The 25740-nt window shown below is 48.5% G+C and overlaps 1 protein-coding gene across 5 annotated transcripts in view; it reads right to left on the bottom strand.

The window, feature by feature from the left end:
• Nucleotides 1-25224, bottom strand: part of ELN (elastin) — a 72262-nt gene extending 47038 nt beyond the window's left edge. For 3 of the 5 annotated variants that reach the window (XM_069089492.1, XM_069089494.1, XM_069089493.1), the window contains exons 1-4: nt 24855-25051; nt 5960-6010; nt 3187-3264; nt 2577-2609 (exon numbers count right to left, since the gene is read on the bottom strand). In XM_069089492.1, the coding sequence (XP_068945593.1) occupies nt 2577-2609; nt 3187-3264; nt 5960-6010; nt 24855-24936 (244 nt within the window). In that variant the 5' untranslated portion in view covers nt 24937-25051. Of the gene's footprint in view, nt 1-2576; nt 2610-3186; nt 3265-5959; nt 6011-24854; nt 25053-25125 lie in introns of those variants that run through there. The other 2 variants (XM_069089491.1, XM_069089496.1) reach the window with 2 other exon arrangements.
• Nucleotides 25225-25740: the final 516 nt, after the last annotated feature.

Here is a 25740-nt window from a genome sequence, read left to right as displayed (position 1 = left end):
CCTTCCTTCCTTCCTTCCTTCCTTCCTTCCTTCCTTCCTTCCTTCCTTCCTTCCTTCCTTCCTTCCTTTCTTCCTTCCTTCCTTTTGCCTCTGTTTCTTCCTGTGCTTTCTCTCCCCCTCCATATCTGCTTGTCTGTCTGGCTGAATCTGTCTATCTCTCTTCCTTCCCTCCCTTCTTCCTTCTGTCTCTTTCTCCACTTCCATCTCTGTCTCCACTCTGTCTCTTTCTGCCTCCCTGTTCCTCTTCCCTCTACCCCATCCTATGTTTGATGCCTGGGGAGCCCAGCTGCTGGCTCCTTGGGCCCTGGACACCCTGGTCTTGCTGTGCTATTGGGGGTGGGAGCAGCTTACACCAGTGGCAGCTCAGCTGAGCTCTGTGGACACCAAACCCCACTGCCTGCTGGGGATCCCTGGCACAGGTCTGTGCAGGGGGTGGAGAAGGAGGCAGTCAGTGGAGCTGAGGCAGCTGTGATTCTCTCCCTCCCTCTCACCCTGAGCCAGGGGATTAGTTGTTCCCAAGTCCCAAACATGCAGCCCAGCCCCAGGAAGGCCTCCAGAAAGCAGGCTCACCCAAATGTTACCACTTCAGGCTCTCCAACCCCTAATCCTCAGTCTAGAAGGATCAGAGGCACCCAGATTTGGAGCTTGGAGGGACCCCAGCCTTCTCATTTTATATAGGAGGAAACTAAGGTCCATCAGGGTCAAGGGACTTGCTCAAGGTCACAGCAGTCAGAGGCAGGATTTGAACCCAGAGCTCTCCCTCTAGTGCCAATGCTCACTCTATTGTACTAGACAACCTTAAGAGTCCTGGTGTCCATCCCTCTGCCTTGAAGCCATTCTGGACTGCACAGTTATATTATCAATTACTGTTTTATATTTCCATTGGTCCTTTCATCCGGGGCATGCCACATAGCTTTCCTTATGGATTAGACTAGAGGTCATTAACTCGATGTATGTGACTTGGGCAAGGCGTCTCAGTGCTATGCTCCTTCACATCTTCCTTTATAAAATAGGGCTGATAATATCTGCCCCAATTACCTCTCGGGGATGCTGGCAGAGATGCCTTCTCCCAACCAGGGAGCAGCAGTTAGGAATCCTGGGGCAGTCACCTCATCTGCATGGTTTTCTCCTCTTTAAAAATGAAGGGGTCGGCCTTGCTAGATGGCTTCTAGATCTAGGAGCCTATAAACTTAGTGCATGTGTGACCTTGGCAAACTCATTTCCTCTCCTCCCTGGGCCTCAGTTTACCCATCTGTAAAAAGAGGAGGTTGGACTCCATGGCGGCCAAGATCCTTTCCAGTGTTAGATTCAGGAGCTGGTGTCTCTGGTCCTGGAAGCTGGGGAGCAGCCCCAGAAAGCATTGTGATTTGCTGGTGATAAGGAAGCTCCCAAAGGATTGGTTCTGCCCAGTTTCCTCCTCAGCTTGCAAAGAAACCTTAACCGCTTCTCGCCCCTCCTCCAGCACTGAGGCTCTGCGGTGGCTCCCAGCCCAGATGGATTTTGGAGAGAAACTGAATCCAGGTGTTTTTCAGAAGATTCATTCGTATTTTTTTGGCTCCCCAAACAATGAGATGTTGGAAGAGGTCCCTGACATACTCTGAGAGCCTGAGGCATCTCAGACCTCAGATCTCAGAGACTGGTATCGATTCTGGGCACCAAGGAGGGGCCCAAGGAGAAGGTCTCCGTTGATGGGAGCCCCTGGTGACTCCCCAGAGGAGGGCAATGGTGTCCCAGCTCCCATCCCCAGCCAACATCAGCACCCAGAGTCAGGAAGATCTGAATTCAAAGACAGCCTCAGGCACTTCTTGGTTGTGTGACTGCGCAAACCACTTCTGCCTACCTCTGTTTCATCTGTAAAATGAGATAATAAGAGCCCCTGCCTCAGGGGTTGTTATGAGGATAACGTATAGGAAGCGCTTGACAAATCAGAAAGCAGTCTTCAAAGGCTATGGTTATTTCTGCTATTGTTACGCCCTGCAATTGAAAGTGTTCGATTTGGAATCCAAGGGCTGAGGCTTGTGTGACCTTGGGAAACTTGCTGCTCCTCTCTGACCCCAGTTTCTTCATCTGTGGAATGAACATGTGGACTCAGTAGCCCCGCGAGTCCCTTTCATCCTAAATCTCCGATATGTAATGAATAAAGTGCTACATAATCACGTCGTTTTGATCAAAGACCCTACAGACGGTAATGACTTCAATCCGCAGAGAATTTCCAGATGCCTCGTTTCCCATTCGTTCTGGAATCCTCCCTGGGGAAGCTTCAGAGATCCACCCTCATCCTCATAATACCCTTCTTGATGGCTCATCTGTCTTTTTTTCATCCTCCAAGTCTTTAAGGAGAATGGTCTTGCAGGGAATAGGGAGCCTTCTAGCCCAGCAAGGGAGATGTTCATTGTTCCCTCTCTTGGGGAAGCCTCAGTCTGCTTCCATTTCCCCTTTGGACTTTGCCTTCCTCCCAACTATCCTTGCCCCCCCCCCACCTGCCAGCCCCCCCCGCCCCCCGCCCATCACATCTCTGGCTCCTGGATGTGGTCAAAGGTGGTGCCCGGGGCTGGGGAGAAGGGGAGCCGCCTTACCTGGTTTGGGTGGTTTGCCTCCAGCTCCCAGTCCTGGAGAAAGAAAAATAAGTGGTCAGACCCAGACTGTGTGGTAAGTTCTCCAAGAAAAAGCCCTGTTAGACCCTGGTTATTACTTGTACTGTGAAGGGCACTGTCTGTGCTCTTTGAGTGAAGACTCAAAGGCTAGTGCATTTCCCAAGAGGACCACTACTGATCTTCTCCCCATCCCCAATGCCCTTCTTCCAGGTTCCTATAGGACAGAAACTACCTCTTCAACCGGGTCCCTCTGAGAGTCCCAAGGTCATCTAGAGAGCAGAGTATTGGACAAGGGTGTCTAGAAACCTGGATTATTCTGGTCCTGACTCTGTCTTGCCTCGTGAACTTGAGCAAATCACTTGACCTCAATGGGCCTCAGTTTCCTCGTTTGTAAAATGAATGGATTGAAACAAGATGATTTTAAGTGCCCTTCCATCTCTTACAGGATAATGGGGAAAATCCAGCTCCTGTCTGAGTCTGTGAAAGTGTTTTAAACAGAAAACACTAGATAGCACATTACTCTCTGGCTGAGTGTGGCACCAGGGATTTGGCTCTCTTGTTCTCCAGCACATAACAAGGTTCTCAATCTTACCTGCTCCTCCTAGACCCCCAGCTCCCAGACCTCCAGCTCCCAGACCTCCAACTCCAAGGCCTCCAAGACCAGCAGCTCCTACAACCAACCAGAGAGAAGGTTTCTGTTAGTTTCCTTTGCTTCAACCCTGCTTGCATTAGTAACCGTTTCCCCTTCTGCATCAACGAGGATCAGTCACTAGTCCTGGACCAGAAAGGACTCTAGTCAGCTTCAGTGAGAGGAAATGGTGACAAGGGATGATTCTCCACAAAACAGCCCCTCCTCGAGAGGCATCAGAAACCTTGTTGGAGCTGTGTGGGACTGGGTTTACTCATGGCCAAAATACACGGATGCTCAGACAAGGTGATTGGAGAACTCCCTGTTTCACACTTTCTCTCATCAAAATTCTACCATTAGCACCCCTCCTTAAGAGATGCTTTTGGAGGCTTGTGTACTTTTTGAAAACTTCGTTTTATGTTTTTTTTAATGAACGAGGATTTGTTTTCTATATATTTCATGGACAGCACGCATCCCTTACCTGGAATCATGGTTGGTCATTGCATTGAACAATGACACTTAGGTCTTTTAACTTGGCTAAGGCATTATGTTCACTGGGGAAGGGAGAGCTAATCCCCATCACTACTCACTGCCCCCTTACTGTGTAGAACCCCAAGGCCATAGGACTGCAGTCTGGGGAAGCAGAGGAGAGGAGAGATTCCAGAACAGATGGGGTTGTCCTGGAGAAAACAGGGCCCTTCTTCTCCTTCCTTTCTCTCATCCCAATCCCCCTACCCCCTACTCCCAGTCACTAGAAGAACTAAGGCAGGGTTGGGACCATATTGAGAGACAATGCATTGAGTTCTAATCCTGATTGTGTGACTTGGAATGAGTCATTTCCCTTCTGTAAAATGAGGAGGGTAAACCATTTGATCACTCTAAGGTCCCTTCCAGCTTTGGCCTTCTAGGGTTCTAGAGCTTCTATGGTGGAGAGGGGTACTGAGAGAACCAGAGTTCTTGGTTCGTGGCAAAAAACAAAAAAACTGTAAAGGCTGCCATGTAGTTCTTCCTTGAGTTCTTACCAAGCAGGGATGGGGAGGGAATATCCAATTGCAATCCCAACAAAGACTTAGAAAGCACCTACTATGGGTCGGGCACAGTGCTTGGTGCTAGAGACATGGAATAAAAATAGTCCCTGCCCTCAGTGAGTTTACATTCTACTGGGGGAGGGGGCAGGAATTCAACCTTCAATCCAGTAGGCACAGACCTGTTAGTCTGAGAATGAGGTAGAATGGAGCCCTAAAAGAAACCAGTGGCACAAGAGAACAAAACTTCCTGCCTCTAGACCTTTGCCCTGGCCAGTTCCCTCCTCCAAACCTTCTTAGCATCTCTCTTTTCCTTCCAGGCTGAACTCAAATGCCACCTTTCCTGATTGCTCCCATCTCCCTTTGGGGCATGGTCCCATCTCCTGTTGCTATATACTGACTTTGTTTAAATGCCTGGAATTCACTCCCTCCTTACCTGCCCATCAAAAAGATCCTCTCCTCCTTTAAGACACTGCTCCAAGTACCATCTTGTACGCGAAGCTGCCCAAACTGCCTTCTGTTTAATTGCGCAATATCTATTCTATATATACCTACATGCCTACGGAGGCAGCCAGGTGGTTCTGTCAGCCTCAGTTTTCTCATCTGAAAAATGGGGACGATAATAATCTCACAGGGTTGTGAGCATTGAATGAGATAATGTCGGTAAAGCTCTTTCTTAAGACGCTTTAAGATAACACTTGAAATAAAGAACTATCAGGAGATTCTCCCCACTAGAGCACTGTTGTTTACCCTTCATTCTCCAAGAGGACCAACGACATGCAAGACTCTTAAGGAGAGGTGGGTCGCTTTTGTGTTTTCTTGGCATACAGTAAGCGCTCAATAAATGCTTCTTGATGGATTTAGGGGATAAGATACTAAGGTAGTGTAACGAATAGAGCCTGGCCTAACGTCAGGAAGTGGGAGCAAGGGAGGCGTAGGGTTAATGGAACATAAGATCTTCCCCTGTCCGTTAATAGGCCTATGTGTTCCCTTTTTTCCTTCCACAGGGGCCATGTTCCCAGGTCTAAAGGCACACAGGCATTTCAATCATGGGTGTTTTGCTGCTTTGAGCTCTGGCCCAGTTCACAGCTGTGACACGTCCTGAGTCACATAGAGCCCATCAGGTGCCTTTGGGAAGGAATTTGTCTAAGGAGGAGCTTGCTTAGGGGGAGGTTTGGTCACAGTGAGGCTTGCTCGCAGGAAGGCTTTCACACGTTTTGGTACTGAGCCAATTAGGCACTGAGTCACATGGGTTGTGATGCCTTCTGGCTCTGAGCCTATTAGTCAAAACTATATATTCTGGAGGTTGATGAATGTTTCACCTGAGGTCTTTGAGATTTGGCCAGATGAGACTCTGGGTAGCCACTGTTAAGGGACCCCCAGCTTTGTGAACCCAGACTGTGTTCCCTGGTTTGGTGAGATGTAAATTGTTCTATTACTCTGGTTAGACAGTTGGAGCCCTGTCTATTGGATTCTTTCTTGGATACTCACTTCTCTCAACTAATACAGCTTTCTCATTGTTTAATTAAAGTAAGATTATTAACCCCTTTAAAGCTGTCTTTCCTTTAGAAAAGCAGATCAAAGAACCTGTGCTAGCAGCCCTTCTGTGTACTGGTGGATTGGTCTTAACACCTCCACAGCAGCTGCAAGTAGCATTAATGATGCAGGAGGGAAGCTTAGGGAGAAGAGGGAGGGAACCATGTTCCTCTTACCTGGATAGTAGACCCCTCCAGGAACAGCCCCAGGAACAGCCCCTGGGACCCCTACAGAGGAAACAGGGAATTCTCTGTTAGTCATCATCAGTCCAGCTCATAGAGACAGGTGGGAGCCCCCACCTGCGGCAGTGCTGATACACAAGACCATGAAGCCCCAGAATGCACTGAGGCTCCTCTAGGATCCTTGGGGGAAGGAGAACAAGGACAAGACACAGCCTCCCCTCAGAGCCTGCCTCTCCCAAGTCTCCTGAAGAGGACCACGTTTCAGTTGCTCCCCAAGCACTCATTTATACCCTCTCCCTTCATCCTCCTGGTCACTAAAGCTACGTGGTTTTGAGCTAGATGAAGTAAGGAATCTGTAGGGGAAAAAAGATTTAGAATCAGAACCTGGGTATAGAGTCTGGCTGTCACTGTGTGATCTTGGGAAAGTCATTTCATCTGGGTCTCAGTTTCCTAACCTGCAAAATTAAGGAAATGAGGCCAGCTGGCCTGTGGGGCCCCACCCATCTCTCAGATCTGTGATCTTTCTGTGCCTTGGGTGAGCAGTCAGTCTGTGACTGGGGCTAGGTGGGCAATATGTGGTCAGATTTAGAGGTCAGCCTGTGGTAGGGATTAGGGGTTACTCTCTGCTCAAGACTGGGGCTCATGTGGCTGGAATTAGAGGTCAGTCAGAAGGCACAGAATTCCTCTCTGTGGAAAGCTCCTTTGATTTCACCTACTGGGCTCAACAGTCAGCCCACTCCCTCCCCTTCTCCCCATAGCCCACCCCCCCCAAGTCAAAACTGAACCCACAGAAAGAACTCCTGAAACTTTTAGCCTCTCTGGGATCCCAGTCCATTAATGATTAAGCAATGAGGTCACTCTGGTAGGCTTTCCAGAGAAAATACTCCTGTTCTCACACTGATAGGACCAAGCATGAGGTCACTGTCCTCAGCCCCAGCTCGTGTGGTGCCTTTGGGAGGGGACTGGGCTGGAGAATGGAGGAGAGAGTCCAGCCCTGGGAAGAGACTTAGCCCAAGGCTCCAGATTCCAAAGGAAACATCAGAGAATGAATGATGTGAGCAGGTACAGCCTGTGAATGACAAAGGGCCAGGTCGGCATTGGCTCTTACTATTGCCGGGTGGGTGGGTAGGACCTGGATGGAGCAGCGTGTTCAGAGGACAAGGTCATGGGCCCCATTCCTTTGTAGGTCAGTTGGCTTAGCACAGATGAGAACTAGGCTCCCAGCTGCAGGCTGCTTTCTCCCTGTTGCAGCCACAGATTAGACCTAATTCCAGCCACAGACACATCCCCAGTCCCAGGCTCCCAGACAGAGCTCTAATGGTGATCAGAGATTGATCCCTAAGCTTGGCCACAGAGTGATCCCTCACCCCTTGGGCTTGTCCCTAGCCCTGGCCATGGACCGATTTCCCAAGAGACAGCACTGTCTGATGGATGAGGCATTGGGATTCTGCCTCAGACACTTAGGAGCTTGTCCCCTCTGTAAAGCTGAGTTGGGGGGAGGGAGGTTGAACACATCGGCTTCTAAGATTTCTTCCAGCTCTAAATTGATGATTCTGTGATTTACAGACCTACCTCTGGCCATAGACTGACCCCCAGTCCTGGTTATAGACTGACCCTGGAGCAGTGAGGATGGGGGCATCAGGGCAGTTACAGCGTGGGCAACACAAGATAACTGAATCTGGGTTGGGAGCATCCTGTCGGAGGCCCTACGTCTAATGACGACAGTGCATTTCAGCCTTCAGTTCAGAGCTGGAGAGAGACACATACAAACACACAGAGTCAGAGACTGAGGCTGAGAGACAGAGACAGAGAAGGAGGAAGGAGGGAGAGACAGGCACAGAGAGACCAATGGTGACAAGAGCCGAGAGCCTCTTCTGGCTACCAGGAGAAGCGGGAGACACATCTGTTCTTCCCCCACTAGAGCAGCACATCTGGAAGGCTGAACAGTGTCTTCATCGGCTGTCTCCATCACTGAGCATCCAAGATCCACCCAGGGGAGAAACGCCAACCTCCCTCCTTCTCCTGCCTAGGACAAGGTCCTGGTCTACCTAAAACCTAGCTCCTCTCCCCTCCCGTCACCCCAGAAGACCCAGCCAATCGTTTCAACTTCAGTTCATTGATGAGTGGGAATGTGCGGAAGGAGTGCTGAAGGTTTGAAGGGGGAGACAGAGGTAAGCTCGCCTGCTTGGGGGGTGGAGAGATTCCATGGACACCAGATTCTGAGCCCGGGCTTTCTCTGCCGTCCAGCCTCCCCTTTCCCCCCTGCATGGCCTGCAGCCTCTCTGAAGCCCAGCATGAGCCGCAGGCTCAGCCTTCCCCGGGGGGCCAGGCTTGCTGGGAAGCAGTCCCTTCATCTCTGTCTTCTGCAGCCAAAAGCTCTGGCCATATCGGTCCAGCAGAGCCCTTGAGGCTGTCTCTGGCTCTCTGGCTTGTTCTCTGTATCTGCTCTCCTCTTCCCACCACCTCCCCTCCCTTCCTCTCCCTCTCCCTCCCAGACTGCCTGCTCCAGTGCAGACTTGTACAGAGAGGGATCAGTGTTTCCTCTCTATCACCCCACTTCGTTCCCTCTTTCTGGCTCCAAAAACCAAGGCCTGTTTAGAAAACAATTCCACCCGGACCTGGGGCTCCCTTTCTGCCAAGGGGAGGTGTAGGGATGTGTGTGTGGAGGGGAGCAGGCTGTTGTTAGGTTGAGGCCTGGCCAGAGGCATAGCATCCCCTGGGGACAGTGTGCCTGAGGTCAAGAAACTCTCCTCCAAGAAAACCCCGTTGGCCCAGACTGTCAGACAGGCTGCCCAGGCCTCACAGAGACCCCAGTAGACCCCTGGGTGATGGCCCAGGGCAGGTCTGGGGCAGTCTTTTCCCCTCCAAGTCTCCCCATCTCTCCCTCACTAGGGCATCCCTGCTCAGAGGTGGAAATGCTCCAGGGCCAAGGTCTGAGGAATAACCCCTGGTGCCTCCAACTCCCAGACTGGCCAGAGAATTTCTAGAAACAACCACCTCTCCAGGCTGGTCCTCACTCTGCCAAGTCTACCCTACCCCCTCCTCCTACCCCTTCACTGGTCATGGCTGGACTCTTGTTTGGGCCTCCTTCCTAAGCTGGCCTCTCTGCCTCCGCTGCCCTTTTCTCCTGTCTCCAAGCCATCAGACGGATGCTCCAAAAGTAAGGCTTTCAGCACGTTTTTTCCTGGCTGCAGAGGTTGTAGGTAACAGGAAACTGCTCAGAACAGTTGTGGGACATGATGAAAGCTGTTTTGTTTAGCTGAAGAATAAAGTCCTCACCTGGCATTCAAGCCCTCTCTGATTGGGCACGCACACACACACACACACACACACACACACACACACACTCCTTTCGTTTTCCTGCCTCCAAACTTTTATTCAGGCAATTTCCTCCACTTGGAGTACCCTTTCCTCTTCCCTCTGCCTCTCCATCATACTACTCATCCTTCAAGGCCTTGCTCCAATTTACCTCTTCTATTTGCCATCCCTAGGGGCCATATGGCACAGTGGGTAGAGCTCCAGCCTTTGGATTTGCTTCTGACACCTCCTGTCTGTGTGACTCTAGATAAACCCTGTCACATCTCTGAGCCCTGTTCCCTCATCTCCAAAATGGAGTTAAACATAAGGAACTTGTGTCCTTCATTTCCCTCCTTCCCTCCCTCCCTTCCTCCCTTCCTCCCTCTTTCTCTCTCCCTTTCTTTCTTTCTTTCTTTCTTTCTTTCTTCAGATTAAGTGAGCTGTCCAGGGTCACACAACTAGTAAACTCCTGAACTTGAATTTGAGCTCAGGTCCTCCTGACCCCAGGGCTGGTGTTCTATCCAGTATACCTCCTAGCTGCCCCTGTTCATTTCTTTTTGTTAGCAGAGTGATCTTTTACAACAAGCGCTGGACCAGGATTCAGAAGCTTTTTAGTCCCAGCACCATCCCTGATGTGCTTGCTGAGTGACCTTAGGCATTTCACTTCCTCAGTCTAACATGAATAATAATAACAGTAATAATAATATTTGCTGCCTCTATCCCCACAGGGTTAACCAACCAGTTACCAGTTTCTATCAAGATCCCCTCCACCCCAGTCCTGGGAGGAGCGGGATTTGGACACTTTGGATTCAGGTCCTGCCTTAGACACCTTCTAACTCTTTGAGATTGGTTGTTACTCATTCAATTTCTGTTTCCTCAACTGCAAAATGATGGGTATGGACCAGATCATAGATTCAGAATTAGAAGGGACCTAAGGAGCAGCCCCTCCAGGTGCTTTATGTTACAGAAGTCACCCAAGGAGGTGATCAGGCAGGGAGTTGGCCCTAGCAGCTCTTTCAGACCTCTCTCTGTAATCCTGTCACCCACTGCTTGTATCAGCTCCATGGCCAGACCCAGCTGTCTTCTGACTCCAGGTCTGGTCTTCCTTCCACTGGATCTTGTCTCTTGATGCTAATAATAATAAGCAGAAGAAGGAAGTCTGCAGGAAGGCAGGAAGATCTGGGTTCAGATCCTGTATCTGACACATATAGGCTGTGTTACCCTGGGCGAGTCCCTAACACTGTCCCTTCCTGGGAAAACTCTCTAATTCCAGAAGTTACAGAGCTGTACTGTTAGAGGAAGTTTCCTCACTCTACCAATAAAATGATGGGTCCTATCCTTTCTGTGCCCCTCCCCCCATGGCTTATAATAGCAACTGTCATTTAAAAAGTTCCTTGAGGCTAAGAAAGCACTTCCTGCATTTTATCTCATTTTATCTTTACAACCACCCTGAGATATGTACTAATATTTTACCCATTTTACAGATGAGCGAAATGAGACTCAGAGTACTTTAGCCAGGGTCACGCCACTAGCAAGGGTCTAGCAGGGGTGGGAACCTGTGGCCCTCTAGGTCCTCAAGTACAGCACTTAGAATCCAACCTTCACAGAACAAATCCCCTTAATAAAAGGATTTGTTCTGTAAAACTTGGACTCAGTCCAAGGGCCGCCCCCGAGGACCTAGAGGGCCAGGTGTGGCCTCAAGGCTGCAGGTTCCCCACCCCTGAAAGACTTGAATCCAGGTTTTCCTGACTGTGCGATCAGGTCCATGACTCCCTGCTGCCATCAATACTCAAAAGAATGAAAAGAATGACAGCTGGAGCTTCTGTGCCTTTGTAACTGAGCCCCGGTGTACCCTGTCTCATTCGCTCTCTAGGGGACTGTCTGATGGTCTTTGTCCACTGGAGACCATCCTCTGTCCCCAAGATCTTGGTTTCTAATTGCTTCTTAGACCCTTTCAGAGGTCAGGCCGGGAAAGGGAATTATAGAATCGGAGCTCCAGAGCTGGGAGGGGCCTCAGAGGTCATCCCACCCATGCTCTGCATTTTACAAAAGAGGAAATCAAGGCCCAGAGAGATGATGGGACTTGCTGGAGGATTTGAACCCATGTCCTCTGACTAAGCCAGTGATCTTTCCATTTTAGCAGGTGGAAAGGGAGGCTTTCCCCTTATTAGGGAGACTGACAGACTGACGATCTGACCTGAGAAAATGAAGAGACTAGAAGCCAGGGCTTCACTGAAGATGCCTTCAATGCCCCCATCCACACAGCTATATGCATTCTTACCCTGGAGCTTTTGTCCACTCTTCTCACACCTTTTCAAGGAAACCTTTCCTGATTGCTCTGGCCAGAGGCAATCCCTCCCTCCTCTAAACTCCAACAGCAATTCCTCTCCACCCATAATCCCAATTATATGGCTCTTGGAGCCCTCCTCTTATTAACTTGTCTCCCCCTTTAGACTGGGAACCTTAGTGGGCAGAGACCCCCAGGGCCTGGCTCGGTGCCTTGGATGAGGTAAGTGAATGAATGAATTGTTTCTGTCCTTTGCTAGGAGCAGCGCTCTTATCCTGGTCCGAGGGATATCAGCCTTTTGGCCTTGGATGGAGAAACAGACTCCCCCCTCCCCCCATGACCCCAGAGACAGTGTGGTATAGTGGGATGAGCCCTGGACATGAGATGCCAGGACCCAGGTTTGAATCTCGGTGCCACTGACTTGCTGTGTGACCCGGGGAGAGGCTCTGTACCCTCTGGCTCTCATTTTCTTCACCTGTAAAATGAGGAAGTTAAACTGGACCAGGGAGTCTTAAGTTTTTTCTGTGTATCATAATCCCTTTGGTAGTTTGGTGAAATTGTTGGTGTTTTTTAAAAAAACTGCATAATTGAAGGAAATGCTAAATTTCGGATAGAAATTAAGATGTATCCCCCCCCCTCCCCAGCTTCTGAAACCTGTCCAGGTTAAAAATCTCTGTCCTAACTGATCTTTAAATCCCCATCCAGCTTTAATGCTGTGATCCTACCAACCTGAGGGCCAAAGTCAATGAAGAGAGGGAGGCCCCATGTCCAGATCTCTCCCTGGGGCTAGCCCTGGTCCACAGCATCTAGCCAGCGCTGTTGTCATGGTGATCAAAACAGAGATAACCAAACCACTAATTCCAGTTAATTATGAACAGAGAAGACAGACTCAAAGAGGTCATGGGATCTCAGAATTAGGGCTGGAAGGGTTCTTAGGGAACATCCAGTCCAACTCCCTCATTTAACAGAGATGGGAACTGAGCTCTAGGGAGAAGCATTCCACACAACAAGTCAGTGGCAGAACCTGGCCCAGGACTCAGGCCCCCTGACTTCCAGTGCTGGGCTCTCGCCTGCTAAAGCACATTCAGGAAAGGGAGATAGGACTTATTGGAGCCTGACTTCTAGGCTTCATCTAAGAAAGGCCATCTGATTATTGTAGGATCAGTGGTAGGATACTGTGCCAAGGAGAGGTTTTGAGGAGACCTGCTCTGATGAATGGGTATATAATGAAGGCGGCCATCTCCTGGCTCAGGTTGGCTGGGCTAAACTCTGGTAAATTTCCATTGGAGAAGGGGAAGGAGGTCTAAGGCAGAGCTCATGGAAATGGCAGAAGCCAAATGTAGACAAAGGCTTCGCTGATCAAAGATGGCAGCATCACAGGGAATCCAAAACCCTAGATAATCCAAAAGTTTTTGGAACACAATGATTTGTTTTTCTGAAGATGAGGGTGGGGCTGGGACAGTCAAGCTAACGTTGAACTTAATTAGTATTTCCCAAGCACATTCCATTTTAAGGTGGCTGGGGGAGAGGACCCAGCAAGGACCACAGCATCCCAAGAGCTAGATCTGAAGGGACCTTGGAGTCTTCTACCCTCATTTAAGAGAACAGAAAACTGAGATTCAAAGAAAAGAAGGGAGTTGTCCAAAGTTGGACAGGCAAGGACCCAAGCCCTTTAAATAATGGAGGATCTATTGTAAGTAGTTTCTTCCCTCCCACTTCCAATCCTCCTTCATGGTTTTGGGAACTGAGTCTCCAAACTGATGTTTATCAGACTTTCTTTGCCATTAGGTGATGTATTCAGCCTTATTTCCTAAGCTTTGGGACAGAGACCAAAGGGACAAACGAGAGGGAGATGTTAGAGACAGATGATTGGCTCTGGAATCAGAGGACGTGGGTTCAAATCCCACCTTTGACAATCATGACCTGTGTGACCTTGGACAAGTCAGAAGCTCCCTGGGTCTCAGTTTCCTTAGAGATTTGGACCAGATAGTCCCTGAGGTCCCTCCCTGCTCTAAGAAAGCTAGGATCCTTTGAACCTTTATCCCTTCAAAGTCAAGAGAAGTAATTGAGGGGGTATGGGAGCATAGTTCTAAATGACAAGATGTCAGCCCTTTAAATGCCTCACCAAATCATTTCTGCCAGGCCAGAACTGAGATCCAACTAACTCCAGTCTTGTTAATCCAGACCTGGGGGGAGCTGACATTTCCCTTTCCCCTCTCTTCCTTTAAAAAAACCTGCAAAGCAAACAGGGATCTAACTGAGATTACAGGGGAATGTTTAACCTGCTGGGAGACTAAACTATCTGGAAGGCATTTGAAACATTGTTTATATTCCAAAGGCTGCTGTTAATTACAAAGAAGCTTATCTATTCACTGCTGAATGGGTCCAGCAGAGCCTGTACTTGAAAACACTATGTTAGGAATTAGTGTGAGATGCACTCTGTGTACTTGAAAATAATAAAATAGTGTTCTATAAATAAAACTGACCTTGACCCCAATTAGTCTGAGCTAGTGGGTGCTGTTGTCTCCATCACCAGACATGGACTAGAGAGCTACAGGGTCCTGGGAGTCAATGCCCTTTCTCTTTCTTCTTCTTCCTCAGGATTGGGAAGGAATTTGGAGATTCTCTAGGTCAGCTTCTTTTCCTCACTGCCATCTTCCCCGAGGAGGAATCCTTCACAATGTCCCTAACAAGGGGGCATCTGGGTTCCACTTGAACCCTTCCTGTGACAGGGTGCTCAGTCTCCCCTGAAGCAGTCCTTCCTCTTGGTGGGAAACATTGCCTCAAAGTTCTTCTCACCAAGCTAAAATCTGCCTCCCATCAGCACTAGTGATGCCCTCCAGAGCTGGCTCTTCTAATTGACAGCCCTTCAGATGTGTGAACTTGGCCTCATGCTCTCTCTAGCCTAGGAGGAAATTGTCTGATAAGCTCATTCATACAGCAGGGTTAGGAATGTGCAGCTTCCCTCTTTGTCTATGTCCCCATTTTCTTCTGTCATTCTAGCCACTGTGGCAGGATGACAGAATCTCAAACTCCCCAATCAAACCTCCAGGCACTATGGAGGTAGGCAGATTTATATGGGCCCAGATGGTGTATATGCTAGGTAGAGAAGACCATGCACATGTGGGAAGTGGGCTCAGGATAGACTCATACAAGGTAAGAAGATTTCCATAATGCCTGGTAGAGTTTCCTTAGGGAAGAGAAAGACCAGTGAGATTGATGGTATGGACAGGGGTTAAAGAAAAAAAAAAGACTGATGTCTGGATCTCCAAATATTTTGTGATTGGCCTTGGTCAGAGGTACAGAATTGTCACATGTACAGTTAGGGGACCTAGGTTTGAATCTTAAAATCTACTTACAACTGGTGTAACTTTGGGGAAGCCAGAAGAGATTATACAACCTAGTTCTGGCTTTTCTGAGACTTAGTTTCCTCAACTGTAAAATGAGGGGTTGGACTCCTAGAAAGTCCCTGAGGTCACTCCTAGTCTTAAAATGAAGGTCAGAATTAAAAGGGATAAGAAACTTCCCCAAAGCATTCCTGAGTAGAACTAATTTAACCTTGGCTTGAAGATCTTCCATGAGAGGGACTGATTGCCTCCTGAGAGCAGCCCCCTCCACCATGGGAGAGCTCTTCCATTTAGGACTAACTTAAATCTACTTCTAACATCTAAATTAAATCTACTTCTCTGAAGCTACTACCCATTTTAGTGGGCCAATCCCTCTCCTACAAGACTAGCACTTCATAGACTTGAAAACAGTTCTCTTGTCCTTCTCTGGCCAATTCATCTTCTCTCTAGCTCAGTTCCATCAGCTTATAACTTGCTCTACAATTCTCTCACCATCCTCTCCCTCTCTCTCTCCCCATCAGTGTCTTTCTTAAAATGTGATGCCCAGACCTGAACATAATGCTTCAGATATCACCTGACCAGATAAGAGCACAGTGGGACATACTACACCTTTCTTAACGTGGTTATTCACTTCTTTTCATTGTCATATCACACTTCTGGTTCATATTTAGTTGGTAGTGCTCTTAAACTCTACTTTGTGTGCATGTGTGTGTGTTTTTGCAAAATATTGTTGTTTAGATATACCAACCCTATTTTATAATTATGAAGTTGATTTTTTGATCCTAAGGCAAAGATTTTACATTTGTTCTAACTAAAGTTTTATTGTAGTCAATTCAGCCTAATGTTCCATTCTACCAAGCTATTTTTGGGTAAGGTTTCTCTCTTCCAATGTGTTAGCTATCCCTCCCATCTTCCTGTCATCTGTAAAGTTGACAAGAACGCCCTTTATGTCTTCAAACAAAATCATTGATAAAAATGCTGGATCCCCATGGGCCAAGGGAGATCCCTGTGATTCTATGACAAGACTGGACCTTGTCAAACTTGTATAATCAGCAAGCTGTCACTTCAGCATCTTCTTTTCTTTCCAAGCTTTGCCAGGAGGCTCCTGAAAGCCTCTGCTTTCACTCACAACTAAGTACTCTGCCTTCCATTATCCAAGAGCACTGCCTTCTTCTGCTTTCCTAGTCTGCTGGGGTTCCTAAAGATATTAGTCCATCTAAACCCCTCCTAGGTGCATGTAGATTATCCCAAGGGACGCTTGATACTTGCAGCAGAAAAAAGGAATGTATCCTCTGGAGTCTCAGAGAATCACCAAAATAGAAGAACTCTTACTAGTCATCTTGTCAAAAACTTTGATTTTCCATGTAGGAGTTGCAGTGGATACAGCACCTGGCCTGAAGTCAGGAAGACCTGAGTTCAAAACCAGCCTCAGACACTTACTATCTGAGTGACCTTGGGCAAGTCACTTAGTCTTTGCTTCAGTTTTCTTAACTATAAAATGGGGATAATAATAGCACCTACCTCTCAGGGTTGTTGTGAGGATAGAATAAGATAATATTTGTAAAAGCACTTAGCACAGTGCCTAGGTAGTAAGTAGTAGGTGCCAAATAAATGTTAACTGCTATCATTGTGATTAGGCCATCTAGTCCAACCTAGCACATGTCTCTCCTCATCTGTAAAGTGAGGGGTTGGACTGGATTATATCCAAAGTGCTTCTAGTCCCTAGTCTTGAGGGCAAAGAGGATAGAGACCCTGGGGATTTCACTAAGTCCTGAATTTTGTCCTCTCAGGAAATCTGGTGAAAGAGCTCTCCAAACCTACCTTCACTGGATGTACACTTTTATATGCTGTTTTCCTCATTATAATGTGAGCTCCTTGAGAGCAGGGACTGTATTTTGTTTCTGTTTTCCCTTTCTTTGTGCCCTCAGAACTCTGTACCATTCCTGGCACATAGTAAGTGCTTAAAAATTTGATTGACCAAGTTAATTGACTAACTGGCCTTCTGAACTTTTAAAAATAATCCATCTCAATGGCCTAGGAGCATTAACATACATAATCATAAGCCAAGAAAAATCTAAGTTATTTATTACTTGGTTTTGGAATCCATAATCTTCTTTTTGAGGGACAAGGAGGCAAGTAGAGCATGGAGAAAGATTTACCAGCTGAAAATCTTCAGCTGAAATGCCTCTCCAGCCAGGGATAGAGACCTCATTGTGCTCAAAAGGCAGCACAGCTCTGAATCTGAGGAAGTCCATCAATTCCAAATCTACCTAATAATCCTAGTTCTTCCAGCTGAAGTTAGAGAGTCTAATACTTATTCCATACATTGAAATGCCATGACATAGAATGTAAATTCCTGGAGGCAGGGATGGTTTCATTTTTGTCTTTTAATCCCTAGTACCTAGCACAGTACCCTGTCCTGTGTTAAGTAAGGTATTGAACAAATCTTTGTTGAACTGAAAGCATAGAGCTTTAAGTTACAAAAATTCAATTTATGCCATACAAGTGGAAAGCGAACCGAGAGCTAGGACTTTAGGCTAATTGCTCCCCGGTGTAGGCTTCAGGAGCCCATGGAGACTCCCTTATATGTAAAGTAAGGCATGCAGCTCCATAACATTTTGAAAGGGGCCATAAAACTGGAGAAGGACTACTGGATAAGAGCAAGGCAAATGTTGTCTTGATTTTTTAAAAAGGGAGAGACTATTATGGATTCCTACCAGCTTCCATCTTTGTGCCATCCAACAAGTCTGATGAACACAATAGCTATGCCTTTATCTAAGTCATTGATGATAGCAATTCTAGGACAGGACAGGGCCCAGCACTGATCCTTGGGACACTTACTCCTCTAGAGACCTTTGAGCAGACACCAGTGAACTTGACTTCCATTCCTAAGAAAAATTCTAGAATGAAACATTAAAGAGATGGTTAATGGATATGTAGAAAAGGAAGCAATGATCACGAAGGGCTGTCATGGCTTCATCTAGGTTGCTAGACTCACCTTAATTATTTTTTTGGGGGGAAATTATTATTGTAAACCAAGAGAGAGGAACACTTTGCCTAGATTTTAGCAAAGTGTTTGATAAAGTATCTCATACCATCATCTTCAAAAAAATTGATATAGACTAGACAATAAATGGGACTTGGAGTCAGGAAGACTGGAGTTCAAACCCTGCTTCAGACATTTTACTGGCTATGTGACCCTGGGCAAGTCACATACATTTGCCTCGGTTTCCTCATCTGTCAACTGAACTGGAAAAGGCAATGGCAAACTGCTCCAGTATCTCTGCCAAGAAGACCCCAAATTAGTGTCACAAAGAGTCAGACACTATTGAACAGCAACACAAACCAACCAGAGTTGTTGTGAGATTCAAACGAGATGACATCTGCAATGCCCTTTTCACATCTTAAAGCTCTATGTAAGTGCTGCCTCTCATCATCATCATCATCACTGCTAGCGATACAATTTGATGGAGTCAGTGCATGTTGAATAGTCACTAATGGTTCATTGTCAATTTGTCAAGAGGTCTCCAGTGGAGTGTTTATAAGTGTCTTGGATAAAAGTACAAATGGCCAACTCATCAGATTTACCAATGACCCCAAAAAATCAGATCCAAGAAGATATTTATGGGCTAGAGCAGGGGTGGGAAACCTGTGGCCTTAAGGTGTTTGACGGAATCCAAACACCCCAGAACAAAACAGTCAAAGGGTCACACTTGAGGACCTAGAGGGTCACCTATGGTCTCGAGTCTGCAGGTTCCCCTGGCCTAGAGCATAGGGTCAATCCACTAAGATGACGTTCAATAGAAGCCCTTTGAGGGCTAAGGCCATTTTACTTCTATTTTTGTACTTTCAGCACAGAGAACAGACCCTGGCACAAAGTTGTTGCTTAATAAAAAAGATTCTTAATTGAATAAATGTGGATAAATGTAAAGCCTTCCAGTTGGGTTCAAAAAACCCAACTTGGTCAGTCCAGTCTGGGGATTTGCCTGAAAAGGAATCTGTGGATTTCAGTAGGCTGCAGGCTCAATCGGTGTTGGCAGTGGGATGCAGCAGACCAGTTAATTTGATCTTGGGCTGAATAATGAGAGGCACAGATTCCAGGAATCAAGTGATGATAGTTCCTTTGTCCTCACTCCATCTGGCATTACATTCTGGATGCCACAGGTGAAGGGCATTTCTGCTGGAGTGCTCCCAGTGGAGGGTAACCAGGATGATGAAGAGCCTGGAGTCTGTATTGTATGAGGGATGGGGTGAAGGAACTGGGGATGCTTAGCCCGAATAAAAGACGTGTGGGTATGGTAGGGGAAAGGGATCTCTTCAAGTGTTTGAAAGACTGTCTCGAGGGAGAACTTTAGACTTGGTCAGCTCGGTCCCAAAGGGCAGAACCAAGAGCAAGGAAAAGTGACAAAGAGGACGATTTAGGCTTGAAGCCAGCAAAAACTTCCTAAGGAATGTCGTCCAGTTGTTTCAGTCGTGTCTGACTCTTCATGACCCCATTTGGGGTTTTCTTGGAAAAGATACTGGAGAAGTTTGCCATTTCTCTCAACAACTCATTTGACAGATGAGGAAACTGAGGCAAACAGGGTGAAGTGACTTGCCCAGGGTCACACAACTCTTAAGTGACTGATTTGAACTCAGGTCTTCCTGACTCCTGGCCAGGTGCTCTATCCACTGCACTGCCTAGCTACCCCTCTGTTCCCAAGTGGGATAGACTGCTGTGGAAGGAAGTGGCTTCACCTTCTTTTCAGGTCTTGGAGAAGGGGCAAGGAAGATCACTTGTCTGGAATATTTCATTGGGGATTCTTTTTTATTGTTTTAGCTCTTTCTTTTTTTTTTGGAGGGGGGGGAAGGCAGGGCAATTGGGATTAAGTGACTTGCCTAAGGTCACATGGCTAATAAGTGTTAAGTGTCTGAGGCTGGATTTGAACTCAGGGCCTCCTGACTCCAGGGCCAGTGCTCTATTCACTGTGCCACCTAGCCACCCCTACATTGGGGATTCTTTTGGGGGTACAGGTTGCACTAATGACCACTCTAAATTCTGTGATTCTGGAAGAAGTCAGACTGGGTGATCTCTAGGCTGTTTACTTTTTCTAACGTTCCCTGGTTCCATGATTTTATGGCTTACTCACAGCTCCTCAAAAGCCCAGCTGTTTCCTAAAAGGATGGAAATTCATTTTTCACTTGAGTTTTTCTTTCAGGGTGGAGAGGGGTGGGAGGTGTAAGAGGAGGCAGGGCGGATGCCTACTTCTCTCAAGGGATTGGCAAAACCCACCCTTTCTGGACGTCAGAAATGGGTTGAGTCCTCTGTAGAGTATTCCAAAAGTCTAAGACTTTTGGGACACCCAGGACTCCTTTCCTTTCCATATTACCAGGACACAGCAAGCTATAATGGAAAGTGTTTCAGGCTTGGAATGAAAAGATCTGAGTTCCAGGTCCAGCTTGGTCACTCCATAGCTATGTGACCAGAGGAGAGTCTAAGCCTCACTTTCCTTACCTGTAAAATGCAGGTCTTCATTTTTGTTTTGTTTACTTTATAAGGTTGTTCTGAGGAATGTGCTCCATAAACCATGGGATCACAGGATTATAGGTTTTAGAGCTATAAAAAGTTATGTTATTGCTATGACCATATTGGGGAGGTGGCATATAAGTGTTGATAGAGGGCTAGGCTTGGAGCCAGGAGAGAGCTAGGCTAAAATCTGGCCTCAGACACTTACTAGCTGTGTGATCCTGGGGAAGTCACTTAACCTCTGACCCTCAGTTTTCCTCATCTTTAGCTTGGGAGTAATAATGGCACTTACCTTCTAAGGTGATGGTAAGGATCAAGAGGGAAGATGTTGGTAAAGTGATGTGAAAACCTTGAAAAGCTTTATAAATGTCAGTTTTAGTGTTGTTATAATAATATTTATTATCAATTATCCCCGCTCACATCAGTTGCCCAGCTTCCTGTCCTGGTAGCAGTTTTGTGTTTCTGGCTACAGAGACCACAGAAGCTTCTCACGAGGAGAAGACAAGAAGCTTAGAGAAGGCGAAGAGGGAAATCATGACTTGGAGGAAAAGAATGCCCATGAAGTAAGACGAAAGGAACAGGGACATTTTCCTTCTGGAGAAACAATCCAATGTCACTCCCCTGTACACATTCCCACCTCCATGCCTTTGCTCACAAGCTTTCCCCTACCTAGAGCACCCTCTCTCCTCCTCTCCACCTCAGACCCTACGCAGTTGAAATCTCAGTTCCTTTGACCTCCCAGCTGGCCCTGATCTTTCTCTTCTCTGACCTCATTTCCCAACACTTGGAGTCAGTGCTGGTGCTGCTCACTAAGAGAGTATTAGACTTAGAATGGGACTGAAAAGCCATTTAGGAGCATCCAGCTTGGTGAAATGGGAAAAGCCTCTGACTGAGTCAGGAGACTTAACACCTGAAACTTGCCTCTTCCAAGGAGTGATCTGGGTGACCCTGGACAAGTCACTTATCTTTCTGAGCCTCAGTTTCCTTCTCTGTTAAATGAGATGTGGGGTGACATGATCTCTGAAACCTCTTCCAGCTCTTAGCCCTAACATTCTGTCATTTTACAGAATGTGACCTGCACAAGATCATATGCCACGCCTGCGGCAGAACAGTCTAGAATAATTCCCTGGGTATTGTTTTTTTCTATGAGCATCTATCTCGTTTCCCCAATTACTAGAGACTAGAGCTGAGCACAGCAGGTGATCAGTAAACAGGTGTTAATGAGCCAGAAGAAAGGAAATTGGAAGTTTGGGTGGGACACAAATACTAGTTCCTAAGTGTCTGAAATAATAATTATTATCTACATATCTGTGGTATATACATGTATGTGTATATATAATATATAAAGATGGGTGTCTATGCCTGTCTGTATGTGTGTATGTATACATACATACACACATATGTATATGTGTATACATGCATGTGTATATAGATATATCTCTACACACACATGCACACATAATCTCACAACCACACTTGAGGGAGGTGTTATCATTGTCCACATTTTAGATGAAGAAACTGGATGTGAAAGAAACAAGCTACTTGTTCAGGATCACGCAGCAAGTAAGTGACAGGCAGAATTTGAACCAGGGCTCGCCAACTCTATCCACCCACACCAAGCTGCCCATTAGTTATCCTAGAGATGGGAGCGGTGGGCTCTGTCGTTCTGGAGGGCAGGAGAAGCGGGCTCGAGCTGCAGCGTGAGGAAGCGGAATTGGACATGGGGACAGACTTCTAGGAAAGGAACAAACATGGGCTGCTGGAGAGAACAGCGCCCAGGGGAGTTCCTCTGGTGCCTTAGGGTCTGCGCAGAGACAGGGGGAGGGAGGGAATGAGCTCTCCAGTCATTTGGCAGGAGGCCAGGACTGGGCTGCATGGAGGGAGGGTGAGGTTGTTGTGTCCTGTACCTATTCACCCCCGTTCCAACACAAGTTCCTTAAAGGAGGGCTCAGTGTTGCCTGGCCACACCCAGGGGAGGGGAGAGGGGAGAGAGGAGAGAGGTTAATGCGCGCCCCTTTCCCCTCGCCCCGGGAGTCATCTGTTCACAGCTGGGAGGCTGGGGTGGGGCGCCTGAGCTGGTGTTCTGTCCTGGGGTTCGATCAGTCCCTGGGCTAATCTATGGAGCTGCAGATCTACCCAGGAAGTTTCTGCACTAGCAGCTCTGCCAGGTCAACTCCAATCTACAGGAAACAGCTGCTACTCCTAGCCCCCTCCACCCCCATTCCTTCCCTCCTCACTCTCCTCAAATCCTCCAGCCACCTCAGCCCACCTTTCCCCCTCCCTCCTGTTCATAGCCCGTTACTTCTGCTCATTCTTTCATTCCTGGCTTGGGGACATACTCCTGTACCCCAGAGCCAAGCCCCAGAGACCTCACCCAGCACTCTTCGTGATTGGGGAAAGGGCAGAAGGCAGAGAAACCCAGAAAAGGAGCCAGTAGTAAGCCAAGAAGATGCCCAGCCTTTCTCTTCTTCTTGGAACCCATCTGGGCTCCAGCTGGGCACCCCTTCTTCCTGCCTCCTAAGTGCCTCCCTGCAAACATGGATCTCTCTGCTGATGTGGCTGGAGCTGGATTCAGATGGCCCCTTCTCACTCAGGATCCCTAGGGTTATATCACCCTCCCTAATCTTCCCTCAGGTCCCCACTTCTCGCTGTCTGTTGTGCCTACCCAAGACTGGCTATTCTGATGGCTCATCTCCGTGCCGGCATCTCTGGTTGCTTCCCATCCTCACCACTCTCCAGTGCTTTCCTCCCTGAACCAAAAAGAGGCTCCCTCCTCTGCCCCCCACCGAGGGGCTGGCCCCCAGATCCACTCTGTGGGCATCCGATGGCATTCCTGCCATTTCTAGCTTGCACTTTCTGGATGCCAGATGTATCCTCTGCTCCCTTACACAGGACTGAAGTGAGAGCATCAGAACACTCTGCATGCCTCCCTCCCTCCTCAACCATCACAGCCAATGATTCTTCCCCTCCCCTGCCGGACAAGCCTCCACACCCAGCCAGGCTGATATGATGGAGAATGGTGCCTTTCATCTTCTGAATGTACTCAGACACAGATGCAATCTGCCTGGGAGCACACACACATGTCTGCTCCCATTGCATGCACAAACGCACAGACATGCCGAAGAACACAGACGTGCACACACGCACATAAATGCCACAGCTGCATCCAGTGGCGTACGTTTGGTCCCGTCTTCACAGCCGCACACTCACATGCACTAGCTCAGTGACACGGACTGAGTCACAAATCCAGCCCTCTCCCACTCCGATCCAGGTGACACACACCTGCATCTAGTCAGGAGCACACAAATTCGTCTGTCTACCCAGTGACACCCATTGGGCCTGCCCAGGAACACCTTCCCCTGTGGCCACAGGTGCTTAATGCTTCTCCCTTCCCAGCCCACCTTCGGGAGGCACTTTACCCTATGTGCCCTTCACCCCACCTTCAGAAGGTCCAAGACCCAGGTAACTGAAAGGATTTGCCTAAGGTCACATGGCACGTTAGGGTGGGACTACAGTCCAGGTCCCCTAACCCCACCCACCTAGCAGAATTGCCTGTTAGCCGCAAGCAGGCATGCACACACATGTACTCTGTTTGCAGGTGTCCGAGCTGCCTGAGCCTTGCAGCCTGCTGAGGGGACACACCCAGAACGAGGACCCTTTGCTCAGACATGCCAACAATGCCCACTAAGCCTGCAGCAACCTCTTTTTACCAGCCCCAGACAGAACCTGGGATGAAAGATCACAGCCCCAGTTTCCCCTGTTCTGAGCCAAAGCCTTTGGAGTTGCCCACGCTAAGTCCACTGTACTCCCAAGCCCCAACCTGCAACTTTCCAGGACCTTCCCTCCCAGACTGGGGCTCAGCTAAGCACGGTCCCTAGGAGGAGAAAGAGGTAACCTGCAAACAGAGGATGCTGGACACCTGCCCTGAGGTGTGCTTCCAGCATCTTTCTTTTCTAGGAACCCCAGGTGGAGGGCTGCTGCATAACTGGGCAGCCCCTCCCTCACTCAAGTGGCAGCCCGTCCTCTGCTCAAGGGGTTTTCTGTCTGAGAAGTGCCCATCAGGGTCAGGTCAAGGAGAGCGCATCAGTAGGATGCCTATACCTTGAAAGGATTCCAGAGTTCAGAGCACAGCAGAACTTACTAAGGATGCCCCATTACTCTCTCTCTCTCTCTCTCTCTCTCTCTCTCTCACTGTCACACACATACACACACACACACACACACTCACGCACACACACACACCCCACCTGTCCCTTCCAGTCCCTAGAAATAGGGAAATAAAGACGGCTGATTCTCTGAAAGGTGATCCAGGACCGTGAAGAGAGGGGAGGGACAGAGTGGGAGTGGAATGGGGATGGTGGGAGAGATGGGGACGGGACAGGGAGTATGTGGATGGGAATGGTGGAGAGCAGGACAGGACTGGGGAGCTGATCCCCTCGGGGGTACCCTTACCTCCTTGCCTCGTGGGGTGAAGGATGGAGAGGAGGAGGAGGAAGACTCCTGGCCGGAGGGAGAGAGCTGTCCGACTCGCCATCTCTGGGAGGAAAGCCTCAGCCCTCTCTCGGGCTGTGTGTTTTATCCTCAATGCTTAATTGCTGTCTACAAGGGATGTGAGGGAAAGAGGGAGGGGGAAGAACAAGGGAGGGAGGGGGCTGTGAGATGGGGGGTGAGGGGGGGGAAGCTCAGGACACGACGTAATTACGAAAGGGCAACACACACAAACCTCCCCAGACTGGACTATTTGGGGTTTTTTTTCTTTCTTTGCTTGCCCCCCCTTTCTCTATTGCTGTTCTCTCCAGCCCTGTCCAGGGCCCTGCCAGAAAGCAGCAGGAGGGGGGGGGGATGCTGCCAAAACAGCCTTCAGCAAGAGGAAAGGGGAGGGCTCTAGTCCTTGCCAAAAATCCCTGGCTCTAGCCAAGCCCTGTGATGGCCAGGCCCCAGCGCCCGCCCCACCCTGCCCCGCCCCGCCCCAACTGGGCCCCAAGCCTAGAGCCCGGGGACAAGGGCCAGCTGCCCTGAAGCCCCCCCTCAACACCCCCACTTCAGCCACTTCAGACCTGGGAGGAGCTCCCACCCCCATTCCTAGCCCCCTTTCAGCCCCCTCCCCACTCCAGCTCATCTTAATCCCTCTCTAATCTTCTCGTCTCCTTGTCCTGGCTGGGGAGGGGGATTTGGGGTGGGACCCAGGAAAAGCAGAGATACTCTGGGGGGGACTTTGGGGAAAGGGAGCCTCAGGGTCCCATTTTCTTTGCCACCTGGTACAATGGGGGAATGGAAGGGACAATGTCTTTGGACTTAGAGAACATGGGTTTGAGTCCTGGTGTTGCTAACTCAATAC

This window comes from Petaurus breviceps, unplaced genomic scaffold (genome assembly GCF_028583685.1).
Source record: "Petaurus breviceps papuanus isolate PSGF00001 unplaced genomic scaffold, PetGlider_PUasm1.0 186, whole genome shotgun sequence".
NCBI lineage: Eukaryota > Metazoa > Chordata > Mammalia > Diprotodontia > Petauridae > Petaurus > Petaurus breviceps.
This window is presented reverse-complemented; position numbering and strand designations above follow the sequence as displayed.